Source organism: Microcebus murinus, chromosome 10, assembly GCF_040939455.1.
Source record: "Microcebus murinus isolate Inina chromosome 10, M.murinus_Inina_mat1.0, whole genome shotgun sequence".
Lineage (NCBI taxonomy): Eukaryota > Metazoa > Chordata > Mammalia > Primates > Cheirogaleidae > Microcebus > Microcebus murinus.
Window position 1 is genome coordinate 52,186,180 of NC_134113.1, and position 17,369 is coordinate 52,203,548.

The following is a 17,369-nucleotide window of genomic DNA, read 5'->3' on the forward strand; positions in this document are numbered from 1 at the left end:
ATTTTTCTATTTTTCCTTCATTCCTGGGACTTCAGTTTCCCTTTATTAAAATGGATATAATATAGTCTTCTTATAAGTCTTTTAAGCTAATCAAATAGATCAAGATTAGGCTGTTTTGGAAAAAAAATCCACATTGTAGTGAGTCATGTTTTATTTGGTCACCTTCTTTTCTTTTTTTAAATTTTACAATATTATGGAGGTACAGACACTTCAGTTATATGTAGTGCCCTTGCACCCCCTGAGTCAGAGCTACAAGTGTACCCATTCCCCAGATAGTGTGCACCGCACCTGTTAGGTGTGAATTTACTCATACCTTCCTCCCCACTCCTACCTGCCCCACACCCAATGAATGTTACTTCCATATGTGCACATAAGTGTTGATCAATTAATGCCAATTTAATGATGAGTACATGTGGTACTTGTTTTTCCATTCTTGTGATACTTCACATAGAAGATTGTGTTCCAACTCCACCCAGGATAATACAAGAGGTTCACCATTGCTTTTTATGGCTGAGTAGTACTCCATGGTATACATATACCATATTTTCTTAATCTACTCATGTATTGATGGGCACTTGGATTGTTTCCACATGTTTACAATTGTGAATTGTGCTGCTATAAGCATTCTAGTGCAGATGTATTTATTATAGAATGTCTTTTTTTCCCTTGGGTAAATAACCAGTAGTGGGATTGCTGGGTCAAGGTGGTCGCCTTCTGTGATGCTTGTTTGGTCTGGCCTGGCAGCCTCCATCCCACCTCCAATGCACACACATACACACACACACACACACACACACACACACTCTACTATCCTAGTGTTAGAGAGGCACACAGTGATGCTAACCATACCACTTTGTACTATCATCCAAAGAAACTTGAGACAAATGGGACTATATCCTTTTAATCATAGGACATAAATAAGGTTTTTTTTAATTAAAAATTATATTTTATTAAATTTAAAATGTTTTTTCTTTTAAGATGCACTATTTTATGAACCACTAGAAGAGAAAATCTGCTTCCAATTAAACTGAGACATAGTGCTTTATGTTTTTATTTCTGTCAATCTCGCTAAAGGATCATCTATTTTATTGATTTTTTAAAGAATCAACTTTTGTTTCATCTATTTTATCTTTTGTTTTCCTATTTTCAGTCACATTCATATCTGTTCTTTATTAGTTTTCTTCCTTCTGCTTGCTTCAGATGTATTTTGCTCTTCTTTTTCTAGTTTCTCAATGTAGGAACTTAGATTATTGACTTAAGACCTTTTGTCACTTCTAATATAAGTATTTAGTGTTATAAATTTTCCTCTAAGCACTGCATTAGATGTGTCTCACATATTTAGACACTTTGCTTTGAAATTTTTGCTCAGTTCTATATATTTTTAAATTTCCTTTGATACTTTTTCACCCAAGGATTATATAGAAGTGGCTTGGTTAATTAATTGGATTTAGAGACTTGCCTATTGCCTTTCTGTTATTGGTTTTTAATTGATTTGATTATGGTCAGAAAACACCCTTTGTATGATTTCAATTCTTTTACATTTCTTGATTTGTTTTATGTCCCAGGATATGGTCTATCTTGATTAATTTTCTGTGGGTGCTTGAAAAAACTTGTTTTCTGCTGTTGGTGGTGGCATGTTTTAAATATATCAGTTGGAACCCATTGGTTGATTGTATTGTTTGGATTTTCGATATTTTTGCTGGGTTTTTTTCTAGTAGTTCTATTAGTTTCTACAAGGTGGGAACTGAAGTCCCCAACTATTAATATAAATGTGGATTTATTTACTTCTCCTTTCAGCTCTATCAGCTTTTACTTCATGTATTTTGAGGCCTGTTGTTTGGTATGTGCACACTTAGGTACTTTGCATCTTGGTTAGATGACCTCGTATTTCCTAGATAGGCCCAGGATATCAAAACATTTAATTATGATGATACCACTCCAATTAATTTTATCTTATTATGAGATGAATTGCAGAGCTTGAAGTTACACAGATCTGGGCCCAGAAACATGTAATTAAGACACTTTTAGGAAAATGAGTAGGCATGCCATAGGCTGGGAAGATATGCTAGCAGTATGATAAAGGTCATGTATATTTAAAGAACTACAAATCCACAATAAAAGGACATAGAGCCTAATTTTGAGAATGGGCAAAAGACTCAATACACACTTCACAAAAGAAGATATATGAATGACCATTAAATACATGAAAAGTTTTCAACATTAGTTATCAAGGAAGTAGAAATGAAAATCATAAGATACCATTTCACACCTACTACTACACAGACTAAAGTACAAAAGACAATGCTAAATGTTGGGCAAGAATATGGAGCCACTGGAACTTGTATATAGCAAGTAGAAATGGAAATGGTAGAATCACTTTGGAGGACTATTCAGAAGTTTCTTATAAAGTTAGGAAACTTTATAAGACCCATCAATCCCACTGATAGTCCATTCACACACAAGCCTGAGCACTTGCATTTTGGTTTCCCTGCTCCCATATTTTCCATATTTTAGTGATACTATTCTCATTTCCCCCTATTGTTTCACATCCTCAATGAATTCTTCCCAATTAACCATAAGGAGACTCATTTTGTTTACATTCATTCTAGAAGGTATATATGTGATGACAAAAAATAAAAAAATTTAGTATTAGATGTTTATTTTGCCAAAATAAGATGGTAACTACTATCTTGATGACTGTTGATGTTAGCTATATGTCAAAGGTAACAATGAAAATGGAACATATGCTTGCATAAGACAATATTTGGATTTTAAATTTTGTTTCATGTACCAAATAATTCATAGCCTTCTTTAACAACAGAATGAAAGCCACATCATAGTCATTTGAAAAGTTCATTTATTATATACCAATATACACTCTCTGTAATAAAAAAAACCTCCCAATACATTGAACCATCTTATAAATGAAATAAGAAAATAAAATTTTTATCTGTTTACAAATGGGGTTAAATTAATCAGCACAAGATACCATATGTATGTCTGCCTTGCAGTTTATGTGAACTCTATTCCTGAAAATGGCCATGAGAAAAAATGATGCATTCTTATTTGGCACTATTGTATTGCTCTTGAATATTTATATAATTACACATGATATTTTCAAGTTAGTAATTTTAAATGCATTCAAAATATATACAGAGTTTACAGTTTTCCATTTTGGGAGATTGATCATTAATATTTACACTTAAATATGCCTCAATTAAATGTTTTTGACATTCAGAAATATTTTTTTCTACTTTCTATTTTGATACACTCTTTAGAAGAATGAAAATGGAAATATATCTTAAAGATGATATTTGGCAATTTTTTCCCAGATAATGGTAACTCAAAAGTTATGATATTTTCTAGCAATGCTCAATTTCCACAGCAAAGTGCATCATTTTATAGTATTGTGCCTCTAGACAATAATATGTAAAACAAATATATTTTGGGGGGGCACATCTCAGAAAAACTATTGAATGTGATTTGGTATTATCATACTGGTATGATCCTTGTATTTCATAGTTGGCTTTACTAAAATATAAAATATACAAATGAGCACTATGATTTGAGTAAAAGTAATAAATTCCAAAAATTCTAGGCAATGAGTAGTAATTTTTAAATCCATTTCATAAAAGTGTATTGTAGGAGAGAGCAAGAATGATAGTTTGCATTTCTTTGTAGTGTTGGCACTTTTATCTTTATGGGAGAACCACTCAACATTGTAATAAATGACAAATGAGTGTTAGCAAACACCTATGCAAGCAAAAATGAATTAAATCCTATTTTAGACATGCTAAATTAAAAGAAAAACCTTAGTATTGATAATTATTTGCAAATAAGGAACTTATTTTCTTGTAGATGATTATATTATTGGAAACTTTGAAGAGCATTACTGAACTATATATAACTTAGGTTTCAAATTTAAAATATCCCCTATAGACAGATACATACAAATGGATTTTTGAGCCCACCAACTTAATTCTCTGCCCCCACCCCCAATAATATATATGTTTTGACTGTGAAGAGAGAAAACTACACATGTAAAAAATAAAAATCAAATGTACCATACGTTAACATTCTGATGACTCCAGAATAAGATTATATACATAAACATATAGCAAATCACAGTTTCCTGCACTGAATGTTTATCAAATAAAAATGTAGCAAACAATACTGGGCAGTGTATCTCCACATAAATTGTGGCCTTCTAAAAAATTCTGAATGAGAATGGAAGACGAGAGGGAGAGCATTGTTCAATGACAAAAGTATGACAAGAGAACTAGAAATAACATTAAAAAGCAGGTGTTTCCAGAACAGGCATTTTAGCTACAAGAATTATTTTTTTTGTTGCTCTATGATTTAAATAAAGCCCCTCTCTATGTTTAGCAAGATGTTTTAACATTTACCAAAAAATCCATTGAATAAAGAAGTCACTAATTGAATGTTACAAACAAGATGGGCAAATTATTATTTTGCTGTTGACAGCAAGATGCTCTAAGCTGGTGTCTGATCGTTTGCATGCCTTATGGGGACAATTTCTGAGCCACGCCTTTTGCCTCTGTTAGTAAAGAGACCCAGAGTGTTTGGTGCAAGACTGGGAGGCATTAAGTAGTGATAGCTTTGCCACCAGGGAAGGCATTATGTAGTGATAGCTTTGCCACCAGGGAAGGCATTATGTAGTGATAGCTTTGCCACCAGGGCATTTTTGCTTGATGTTCTGAGAAAACAAGTATTTGTTAATTTGTGGAGGTTTGGAGGGTAAGGAGAAGGCAGGGGGAAAGGGTACTATCTGATAACCATTACACACAGCTCTCATTACTGCTTGTACAGCAGTAAAAATACGGCATGATCATCTCATGCTGCTCTAGTAAAACCTGGGTAGAAATGTGCACCACAGATTTTAAACACATAAACAGCTATTCTTGACAAAAATGATGATTTTTCTCTTCTGCAGGTGTCTGGTGATATTATTAGTAAACGTCTTTGGAATCTTCCTGTTATTTCCTATGAATAACATTCCAATCAAGATAACTCAAATGTCTTTTGGAGCATAACTTGCAACCATTTCCAGTAGAAAGTATTTTTCCTGGGGTTAGTGGTGCTTGGAATTTGGAGGATTGTAAATCCAGTCAATTATGATGAGTGCCATGCTTCCAATCATGAAGATGATTCCAACCACAAGGAAAATTAAAGCCTGTAATTCAGAGGGAGCTTGTTAGGGAACACATAAACCATACTCAGCACAGTTTGTTCTTACAAGTTGTTTACCCAAGGTGGCAATCTGATTTGCATATTGAATTGTATTATTTTAAATAACTCAGATGCCCATGCCTAAAAGATCAGTTAGTTTAACCCTAGTTGGGGAAAAAGGAGGAGTACAGTAGAGAGATATAAACTAAAGTTTCAACAATAGAGTAGTGGCTAATTGATTTGGTAAATTAAAATGATGGAATACTCTGTGATCATTAAAAATCAAGTGATAGAAAAGATTTAATAATCTAGGGAATGCTTACAATGTTTTAATGAAAATGAGCAGGTCATAAAAGAGTAGTATGTATGATATGATTCTAGTTTTATAAAACAAAGAAAAACAAAAGCCTAATGTATATTTCTACAAAAAGTGTATATATGTGTGTGTTTACATACATATCATATATATACATATTATATATAAGTATATATGTATATACATATATATAAAATATTTCAGAATTTTAACACTAGAAGAGGCCTTACATATTACCACATGGATCAACCTTCTAATTCTATACATGAAAAGCATTAGTTACATTTCTTTTTCACTAGAAAGGGTCTAGGATATAATTGCATTCATTTTACATATGACCAAGCTGAAAATGGGTCACACACAGGACAAGTAATTTGCCAAGAGCACCCCCTGCTATAAAAGTCCAAGCAAGGTGGATTACGTGGAGTTGAAATTCAGGGTCAAGGTGATGGGAGGGGCTTTTGATATCAAACTCTCCTGAAGTCCCTGAATAATCCCAAGAGGTGAATGACTTCAAGGCAAAAATTCAGAATAATTCAGTAAGAAATATTCTTCTCAAGCCTTCATATAAGACCTTATTAAGCTATCATGGATAATATTTAGTTATTGAAAAAACAATTATGTCTAGCATATGTTTCTGTAGTACTAATTTAATAAGACTATATTTTGTATCTAAAGAGGTTAACTGGACTATGAATGGTGCTATTCTGGATCTCAGTCCACACAAGGGATAAAAGGATCCTACGGAGGAGAAAACAAAGGCAACATCTTTTGTTTGGTCTTGCAAACCTAGCAAATATTCAAACCCAAATATTTGAATTATTTTATAACAATGCTAGGGAGCCTAATGTCATCCTGCAAAATTTCACGTGAATAGTGCAGCAGCAGCAGCAGCAACAGCAGCAGCTTAACATGGGAAATGGGTATGCACAGAATGCCCAGGTGCCAGTGGGAAAAGTTATTACCATTCAACATGTATGAGGGACTCAACACAGGATATTTGGTGTTTGAAGAGAGGGACTTCTAATAGAACCATTTGAGTTTCAGAAATCTACCCCTTTCTCTCTTACCAGAGAGCTCTAGCCCACTTTTGATTTTTGGTTCTTGCCCATTGATTCATTTTTCTGAACCATGTGCATTTTCTGGTTTATTCCAAGTAGTGGAAGAGCAACTAATTATGGGGAAAATTGTAAGCCTTACTTACCCCGACCTTTTGGGGTGACCTAAGAGGTTCTTTCTTGACAAGTCTGAGATAAAAAGCTGCTGGAAGAATAAAAATCAGCATGGTGGCAGATGAAGCCCCTGAGGAGACAAACACAGGCAGGTCAATGTCTTACACAGCAGGTCTTACCCAGCAAAGTAGACACCCCAGGGCATGCACTTTGAAGAAACCAAATATAAAGCTATCCTATTCTTCTTAGCAGTAAAAGCACACATTTAAATCACGTAAGCACATCTTGGTTGCTTATTTGTAAAAGATATGTTTATTTGGAAAATTAAAATGTATCTAACATTATAGCTGCATGAGTATATGTAACAAAACAAAGCAATAAAAAGCTGAACTTAATAAAAATTTACAGGGGATTAAAAAAATAAATACTGAGGCTGAACTCTTTACATACCTTCTTACCCACCTCTTATTTTTCAAGTTGGCTACACCTGATTCTTTTAAAGTTCTAGAATGTGTGTAAAATTTGAGTAACTCCTCAATCAGTAGAGTGAAAAATTGATGAATAGACCATGCAGTTAAGGAAAATAATATGCTTTACAAAATCAACCTCCTATTGCTCTGAAGCTACCCTTAAATGCCCAGTTGATATTCATAGACCTGAGAGATAGACAGAATCTATCTTTCTGACTTTTTTTTACTGATGATAGAGTTAAGACCTAAGTCCAAATTCTGGGTCCACTCCAAAGTATATGGTTTGACTTCTATGGGGCTCAGTTTCCTCATCTGTTGGAAAAGGCAGCTGGACTAACTGACCTATAAGGTAGCTCCCAGTGTCACTTGGGAGTAAGGGAAAGTGACCAGTTCAGACACTGGAGTCTTGCGGGATTAATGGGAATCAGGTAGCCTGAAAAGTACCCGGGATGCTGACCACCCAGCACTGGCTCCCTGTCCACCATTTAAGGAGGTTTAAGTTTGGGTTGACTAAATAAATATCTTTCTGAAACTTACCTATGAATCCAAAGATGTATTTTATAGTTGGCACAAGGATGACCAGAACGTTATTAAGTGCAAGAAGTACGGCTGCAATCAGGAAATGTCTTATCCAGCTGAAGGGTCTTTGGGGAAATAATAGTGTGGTCACTGATGTACGAATCTGCAACAAGAAAGTTCAAAGGTTAGATCACTTCTTTGTATTTGACTTTATCTACTATTTCAAATATTCTCATCACTTGAAAGCATCTTCTTTCTTTTTCCTTTTTCCTCCAGAAAAGATCCTGATGCTTTTTTGTCCAACTTTTTTTATTGTGGTAAAATATACGCAACAAAATTCACCATCCTCACCATATCTGAGTGTCCAGTTTGATGGTATAAGGTACAATTATGCACCACATAACATTATTTGAGTACGGACCACATATATGACAGTGATACCATGAGATTATGATACTGTAATTTTACTGTACCTTTTCTATGTTTAGTTGTGTTTAGATACATGAATACTTACTGTTGTGCTACAGTTGCCTACAGTATTCAGTACAGTAACATGCTGTACAGGTTTGTAGCCCAGGGGCAATAGACTATGCCTTGTGCCCTAGATGTGTAGTAGGCTAAACCATATAGATTTGTGTAATTACACTCTATGACGTTCACACAATGACGAAATAGCCTAATGATGCATTTCCCAGAAGGAATTCCTGTTGTTAAGCAATGCATGACTGGACCTTCATATTGTTGTGCAACCTTGATGCTGATTTTTGATGTTTGAGATAGTGTCATTTTTCCTTGGTAACGCATTGTGTTTACTTTCTCAAATTTCAGAATTTTTGTTAAAAATAATCTCAGTCAGAAATAGATTTAAAAAAAAAAACAGATAAAATCTGTAATTTAGATACATGGTAACACCCCGTGGGTCACTAATCCTGTCTCATCAGACTGGATTAAACCTAAAGGGCAAGCACTGAATTGATTTACATGAGACTGTGAAATGAATTTTTACAAATCTAGGTTTTTCTTAATGTTGCATTTTAGTTAACATTTTGCCACCTGATATTTTTAAAATAGATGATATTTCTGTGTTTACTTCTTCCTCTCTCTCCCCTGTTGCCTCCCCCCAATAGATTATAAGCCCACAAAAGCAAAGAACAGGACCTAATGATCTTAACATTCCCCAGAGCTTCTAGTTTAGTGTCTTATACATACAAGGCACTCAATAAATGCTGAATTAACTTAATCAGTAGAAATCTTTCCCTCCCTTCAGGATCCTTGGTGGATTTGGGCCCTACTTCAGCAGCTGAAATAAGTAGGTGAAGGGTCAAGAGAGGCTTTATTCGTGGCAGCTGCTCAAGTTACTCTGCTGTAACTGGATGAAGAGATCCCCATGGGCACAGGGAGGGGAGCCGTTTGTACAGCTTAACAAAGTTGAAAATGCTCTTATCTTTGGAATCTTTTAGAGGATGCTTTTTTGATGTAGTGGAATTACTCTGTTGGCTTTTCAATAAGTGCACCCCTCAGTTAAGCTAGGAGTCCACATTTGGAGAAAGGCTGTGATCCATTATCACTTTACAATTTTAGTTCTAAGGTCTCTTAATAGCGTGGAGATAAGAACTCACTTAAAAGAGAGAAAATGTAAGATATATTCTGAAACATGCATGAACGACAAAATATTTGAGCCAAAATTGCTTGAAATTTCTCATGCAGCATTCCTTTCATACCATTCCACCAAAAATTAAAGCCATCTGTTTAGGTTGAAAAGGCAATTTCATTTCAGAATGACAAACCAGATAGTCTCTGGAAACAGTTTAAGAATGACTTTGCAAAGGATTTTAAAAACGGGATTAGTGAAAATTAGGAAACTCATTCTGGAAAGAAAACTGAAGAAAGCAAATGGTTTGAGGTTGTTTTCCCCAGCAGCCTTTAAATTTTATATTATGACCTGCAATTAGTGCTTATCCAATATTGTCCAAACTGCTCTAATTAGTAGACTTAAAATAAGCCTTTTGGTGATACATACATGGTGCTTTAGGGTTTGCTAAACAGATGGAATAAACAAGTAGAACACAGGTTCATTTTCAGAAAGTGGTCGCCATGTGCCTTTAGTCCTTTGTTAAAATGGTGCGTTCAACTCAACGAGCTGAGTTAGAAGCAATCCTATATGTATGTGCAGGGCCTCTGAATGTGAATATGGCTTCCTACGGGCCTCGTGGTTCCCAGAGCGGCTAAGGTTTGGCCTAATGATGTAAGAGTATGAAAGTTGATAGATGGGGTGGAGTGGTTGGAGTAGATGGCGAAAGCTTCCTCCTCATAGCGAATAAGGAATAAGAAAATCCCAAACAGAAGTGAAGGCAAACAAAGTCTCCAATGCATTCCTGGAGAGGGCAACAGAGCAAAGAGGGAGATAGCAGGCTGGGGTAGAAGGAAACTTGCTGGTTACTCCATGTTAAAGTACTGCCCTGAGGAGTGAGTCTGGGATGAAAAGGCCCGCAAGGGTTCTGTGACGTCAGGACAGAGGCACCTCTGGCTCAATACCCACACAGCCTGGTCTGCTCTTCCACTTATCTGTTTGCCCTTTTCTTTACTGACACAAGCTGATGTGGGTCAGATGCTGTGGGTGGGGAAGTCCCTGGCGACAGCCCAGGCCTCTGACCCAGAATGATTCCAGAAAGGTTCTTTGCAGCTCTAGAGAAAACGCCTGTTATTTCCAGGGAGAGAGGGTCCCAAACAAAGCCTGTTAGGAGGTGCTGTGTGCTGATGTGGGGACCCAGGGTAAGGGTCAGAAATGTGGAGGCAGAGTAGAAACTGAGAGCCTTAGCTCTGAACCCTTAAAAAAAATCCAAAAAACAAAAACTCTCCTATTGCTTGGAAGTGACTCATACTTTGCAAGTTTGCTATGAAACACCTGTGAATCACGACTGCAGTACACGGCAACATCTGCTATCTTTCTATGCCTATATCTACGGAACTTGAAAACCGATCTCAAGGCTACATAAGTGAAAAGAATGGCTTTGCTACGATATGATGAAATACAAGTAGCTAGCAGGGGTCCTCAAACTTTTTAAACAGGGGGCCAGTTCACTGTCCCTCAGACCGTTGGAGACTGCAGCACACATTCCACACATGCGCACTGTGGGCCCCGGACGAGTGGGCTGCTAAGCAAGACAGGGAGCAGGCGGCAAAAACACCCGGTGGTCTGGATAAATGTCCTCCCTCGTGGGCCACATGTGGCCTGCGGGCCATAGTTTGAGGATCCCTGAGCTAGAGAATCTGAGACGTAATTGTTTTTAAAGGCATGGGCTTTGAGTCTGTGTGTTCATGATAAACTCATTAGGATTATTTGGTTTTCTGTTTTTCATGGTGGTCTGGGAACTTCACTACACAAAAGGAAGCACAAACTGGAAACAGCAAGGTCAGTCCTCTGGAGGGAGGGGCCTTCCATAATAGACACGCCCAGCCCAGGCCACCTCCCACACACTGCTGAGTGAAAGAAATGGTGGGCGGCTAGGGAAAAGCTAGAGTCTTAATTCACTTCATTTATTCATTTGTTCAACAGATATTACAAGCAGTTATATGTGCCTTTTACTAAGAAGGAAAAAACTAACCTTATTGGAGAAAAGAAAGATAATAAATGAAGTAAAGGAAAAACAAACCAACCCTTGTCATATCTTCTCAGGCTCCTATGAAAGAGGGCCCAGTTGTCACTTGTTGAAAGAAAGACAACACAAAATAATAGCTAAAGCTGATAGGTTTTAATCCATATGAGGTTTTATTTGTTTTGTTATTTATACGTGCAGCTATCAAGGCAAGTAAATAAACTTCTGATTGGTCATGTTTCTTAATTTAAAGAAACCTATCTGTAGAACCATGCTGTGACTCAGCATTTGGCACATTGAAAATCTGGGCTCTAAATTATAAGGAAAAACAAAACAATCCACTGACAGCTTCTACCACTTTGGCAAAAAAGTGTTTGAATTTAGCCTAGTAGGATTTGTTGGGGATCCACTCAAGGAGGCTGAGCATACTTCTTTGTCCCTGTATCTATGCCTTGGTCACATACGTGGAGGTTTGGTTCATTTAGCCCAGATCCTCACCCAAACTGAATTCATGACACATGTCAGCAAGAGAAATAGCCCATGCTTTTGCTACCATGTTTCCCTGAAACTAAGACCTACCCATAAAATAAGCCCTAGCAGGATTTCTAAGCATTTGTGCAATATAAGCCCTACCCGGAAAAAAAGACCTAGTGATGGGCGTGGCTATGCAGTGTATCTGCACAACCCATGCATTTCCTCACAGAATGGTAAAGAAGACCAGCAGACCTTCTCATCTGCCCCATCGTGACAGCTACTATCCCAGAGGTGACCAGAAGGTGCGGGCAGCCCCACCAACAAGGTCGGCTCCCCCTGTCAGGTCCCGGCCATCCCGTGCGTGCTGCGAGCTGAGGCTTTGAGGGGAAAATCTCCTCAGTGTAGTGAGGAGCGGGATGCTCCACTTTAGGTATTGTGTGTCCCCAGGGGGAAGAAGGAAAGCTGTGGCTGCCATTTTACTATGATGATGTTCCAGAAGACGACGACTTAAGTATATTTGAATAAATGTAGATTACAACAATCTACTGTAGTACTGTAGATTGTACTGTAACAATCTACTGTAGTACTGTAGATTGTACTGTAACAATCTACTTAAGTACTGTACTTAAAAAAAATAACACATCCCTTGAAAATAAGCCCTAGGTGTCTTCTTGAGGAAAAATAAATATAAGACCCTGTCTTATTTTTGGAGAAACACAGTAGAAAAAGGAAGTTTATATATTTCAAGGAGAGGCAAGATTCATGTGGAGACCATTTTTCTTAACAAACATTATCAAGCTCATCCTCTGTGCTAGTCTCTGTGTCTGTCCCCCTCCTCTGGGGACTGATGACCCCATGAGGAAGCGGACACTTTCACAGACCATGTCAGTGCAGCATCACAAGGGTGAAGACAGGGTCATGTGCAAAATGTCCCATCAACGCTAATGTTGAGTGAAAATAGTGAAAGGTAGCAGTTATTTTTCTGAATTTTTGTTCTCCTGGTCAATTTTGTTTCTAATAGCATCTAATGTTTGCAAACGATTGCACTTCCTGATGGTCATTTTATACTAGTGCTTTATCTTTCATGCAGGGGAAGAATTCCATAGGGGAGATATGGATTGTCAATGTTGGGGTGAAATGTTCACCAGTAAATGACTTTTGCCTCCCATTATAATGATTGCAGCCATCAGTGTTATGCTATGAGCTGCATTAGTTCAACTGTTACCAAGTAGCTGTGTGACCAGGCCAAGTCCATCAGTCCCTTGAGACCACAGCTTGGAAACACTGCATGAAAGTGAATAAAGCAATACTGAAGCACATAACAAATTTCTTTCATAAAGTCCTTTGGTTCAACAAAGATGTGCTTGCCTGTTATGTGCCAAAACTTAGTAAGTGATTTCTTTTCACACAAAAGGAAGGGCTACACATATTCTTTTCTCCGTCAAGTTGTTTGCTTGGAAATTTTACCCGATAGTACACCTTCTGTTTATAGCTGTCTTCTGTCTTGTACCCCAAATGGAGCCGATTTTAGGCTAAAGCTGTGTGTACGTCATTTGAAATACTTCCAGATATATCAGAGGCAAGACATTATTTACGAGTAAAATATTAGCCACCATAGTAATAAGGATCTGATTTCATGCACTCATGAAAAAGGAATGTGCCAAAATACATTTCAGCACACAAGCTGCATTTAAAACAAGCACAGTGTCATTATATAAGTGGTCCTCATACGCCAGGCCCTGTATGGAACATTATGTGCAGGACAGTGCTGGTTACTGTGTCACTTATTTTTTTCCCCTCAAATGAATGAGTAAATTTAGTGTTGATGAAAGGAGAAGAGTTGGCAGGAGGGTGAAGAGCTGTGTTTATCCATAGGTGGTGGTTTTAACTCATGCAGCCCAAATTGCCACAACCGGCCATGCTCTGTTAGCCCAGAACAAACTGACGCCAATGGCAAATGCCAAGAAGGGGTGATCCCAGTCTGAGTCTGTCAGAGGGCATGTGTCAGGTTTTTCTGGGAGGAAGTGAGTGAGTGAAAGAGATATATGGTAGTTAACATAATTATTTTTGAAAAATTATTTCTAATATATAATTTACTTAACTTGAATCCCCTTGTCATTAGCCTTTAAGACATCAGATTAAATAAGCTGCCTTTTGGATGTTATTGCAGTAAAAAAAAAATTGGAAGAAAATATGAAATGCCTTCAAAACTGTGTTGAAATTCAATATGATTTGAAAGTTAATGTGGTTTTGGCTTTCAAGTTTCAGAAGTTATATGAACTCCTACTCATTTTTACTAATCCATAAGACTGAAGCTCAAGCTCCACTTTTTGAATTTAAAAATAAATTTCATGATTATTTTCCCCTACTCTTTAAAAATACTTACCACCTAAAAGTACTTGCTCTATTTACATATTAAATGATCGATTGTAAGTGGCTTCAAAATGCCGTATGAAAATAATAACGTCCTCAGGCACTGCAACTGCAAACTCGCATTACAATTAAATCCACAGCAAAGCACAGCACATGCACTAATCTATGAGGTTAAACAGGTTTCTTGCATCAAAGCCTTAGGTACTTACTGGGAACAGGACAATGGGCACAGTTAGTGTTACCGCCACAAGGACTGCCAGGCGTACCATGAGCAGAGGAGTGTCAAATGTATATACTTTGCTGTAAGCATGAAGTAATTCATCTTCAACTTCTCCTACAGAGAGGAAGAAGAGAATGAGTTCACTCGGTGTTGTCAATTCGGCACTGGTTACTTACAGCAACATTTTATGGAGGGAACAGAGGACAGTGGAAAAGACCCAGGTCTGGGAATCCAGATACCTCCGTTCTTATCATGTCTCTGAGCTTATTATTAGCTATGAACCTTTGTTTGAATGAACAGAGGTTTTCGGGGGGGCAGGGGGGAGGTGGGTGGGTGGATGAAAGAGATTTATTATAGATAACTATTTTTTGAGAAAATTTTTCCAGTAGTAATTTACTTAACAGGACTCCCTTTCTCATTAGCCTTCAGGGCATCAAATTAAATAAGGCGACTTTTGGTTGTTATTGCAGCACAACAAACTGGGCGAAATTAACAAAGGGTGGCTAAAGATTATAAACTTTCAGGAGCAATAGAAAATGGCTTAGGTGGTTCTTGGGCTCATTTGCATCATGATATATACCTGCCTATGTGACAGAGAAGCATCACAACCCAGATGAGAAGCTGAGGGGTTCTTGTTGAAGGGAACGAGAGGCGCAAACCCCACCAGCTTGTCTCTCCCATCCTCCACCCTTCCTCTGCCCCCACCTGCCCAGCCACCCCTGGCACAGGTTCTCCAAACTCAGTATGGAAACTCTAGGACAAATGATCTCTAACATTCTTTCAACCTCAACAATTATGACTCTATCAGGACACTGTAACACATATTCTAGGCTTTTGCAAGTGTTGGCTTATCTTATGAAACTCATTAGGGTATGCATAAGTGACGTACATGTGAGGATAAATTAGTATAATTTTTATAGGGTCACCCAATAAATACTGCTGTAAGATTAACATGCTGCCCTCCTTGAAAACACATCCATTCTGAATTCCAGACACAAATGACAAGGAGGTATCTATGGAATGAGATGTAGTTTAATATTCCCCCTGCTTCTGTCAAGAGCAGACAAAAAGAGGTAAAAATACCCTCAATGGTATTGACCCTGACTTTCATTTACTCACAACCAGCAAGAAGTTAATGCCCAATCTAAAGCACGTGCTTGGTTAATAGTCAAATATTAGTCAAATAGAAAAAAAAAAAATCTAAGCAAATGGTGGCCTACTCTTGAGTCTTTTCCTCCTTAACTTGTCATGCAATCGATTTAATTACTAAGTCAGTCAGAAAAAAATCCAAAAAGAGAGGTTTATACAAAAAATATATTTATGCTGATACATTGATTACTGTAAACATGTGCTATCAGGTCAATGTTTGATTCCATGAAATTCATCTATAGGGCCACACTTGATGGAAGGAATACAATTCCTTCTATGGAATTGTACCCCCTGGTGGACTGTCAAGATGCCAGAGAGGAAATTTTGCAGGCATAATCTAATGTGGCCATAGTTACTTTTTTTTTTTGTACTACATTCCTAGATTGAAGGAAATTCTGCCATGTCCTTCTCTTTCTTAGAAAACCATTCACAATAAAAGAACAGAATGGGGTAAGCCGGAAATTTTACCTAATACACCAAACCCTGATATAAATAAGAAGCAAGTTCATACTTGAGCACTTTGTAGTGTTCCTGCCGTTTGCTTGGCAGTTAACTTTTCCATCAAAGGAGATTTACCACGTGCAATTGGAGTCATTCTTGTTGCTTCTAGCCTGAACTGGATTAAGGATTCTAGCCAAAGAAATAGCTATCCCTGAAGGAAAATGATTTAGTTTGAAGGATATATTTTTATAAAATATGTATGAGTTCACAAATTGTAACTTGTTAGCCAGGCTGGTTCAGGTCTTATTTCCTTAGGTCAAGTGGCAAAGCTAAAACAGCATGTGAACTGAGTATATGTCATCTATAGACCATGCTCATTGAGGGCAATCAAAAAAGTTATACCTAGACAGGTCAATGATCAGCCTAAGCAGGATTTGCGCAGAGAATAACCTTGACAGAGTGACATACCATAGAAGGTTAGGTAGCCAAAGAGGGCAGCAAGCAGGTACATGACAAGCATCCCCGTGATGGAAATATTTGACACTGTTTGCATTTTCTTCCGGGACCGACTGAAAAGAAAAAGAACACGGAGCTTTTTTTTTTTTTTTTTTTTTTTTTTAGCTTTTGAAAATATCACTTTTTAAAATTAAAATAAAAATAATTTAAAAAGTATGTCTGTATTGCTCGTTATGAAACCACATTTCTAGTACATAAACTTATAGCTGATTTAAATTTGTCTTAGAGGGATAATGAGGATTTCTTTCTTTTTTTCTTAAACACTATTTTTTCGGTCTTAGTAACAACCATTTCCCTATAAGAGGAATAGTATATTTCATGTCAATAAGTAAGCTTGTCTACTGCGAAATTAAGAATGCAATTAACATAATTATCAAACTGGTTCCTAATGTAGACAGCTTTTGAATGTCATGATGAGCTGACTTTAGTAAGAAAAAGAACCTTCTAGAATCAGCAAAACAACTATTGCCAAGAGTTCAGACAACCAGGAAGCCTGATATATTGTTACCTGAACAGCTTCTGGAAATCATTCTAGAGGGCACGAAGCTGTCTATGGTCAACTGTCAGGCTTCTGGAGTAATGGCTGCATGTGATTTTCAAAGTAAATCAAAGACATCAAAATAATTGGAGCGTACCAAAAATTTTTTATGAGATAAATCAGAATTTGTGGGGAAAGGGGTCACTATTTAATGAAAATGAAGGCTGAGGTTATTGATTTCTGGATTAGAGAAGTTGAGAATTATTATATGACACCATTCCTTAAAGGTAAAGAGGGAAGCTACTATCGTGACCTCATACTCTTTGTCCCCAAGCAGATATCAACAATCTAAAAGGGAAGATGAATCATAGACCATCAGCTGGAACAAAAAAAATACTTTCTAGCCAATGTCTCCATTATACAGATAAGACAATAAAGGCCAGATATTGGCACAT

General features: G+C 37.1%; 1 protein-coding gene across 3 annotated transcripts in view; it reads right to left on the bottom strand.

Moving 5' to 3' along the window:
- Nucleotides 1-2,839: 2,839 nt before the first annotated feature.
- The window catches only part of SLC38A4 (solute carrier family 38 member 4), a 63,503-nt gene continuing 48,973 nt past the window's right edge, over nucleotides 2,840-17,369 (bottom strand). For all 3 annotated transcript variants that reach the window (XM_012751814.3, XM_012751677.3, XM_012751741.3), the window contains exons 13-17: nucleotides 16,389-16,489; nucleotides 14,320-14,444; nucleotides 7,686-7,830; nucleotides 6,711-6,808; nucleotides 2,840-5,194 (exon numbers count right to left, since the gene is read on the bottom strand). In XM_012751814.3, coding sequence (XP_012607268.1) covers nucleotides 5,093-5,194; nucleotides 6,711-6,808; nucleotides 7,686-7,830; nucleotides 14,320-14,444; nucleotides 16,389-16,489 — 571 coding nt within the window. In that variant the 3' untranslated portion in view covers nucleotides 2,840-5,092. The remainder of the gene's footprint in view (nucleotides 5,195-6,710; nucleotides 6,809-7,685; nucleotides 7,831-14,319; nucleotides 14,445-16,388; nucleotides 16,490-17,369) is intronic.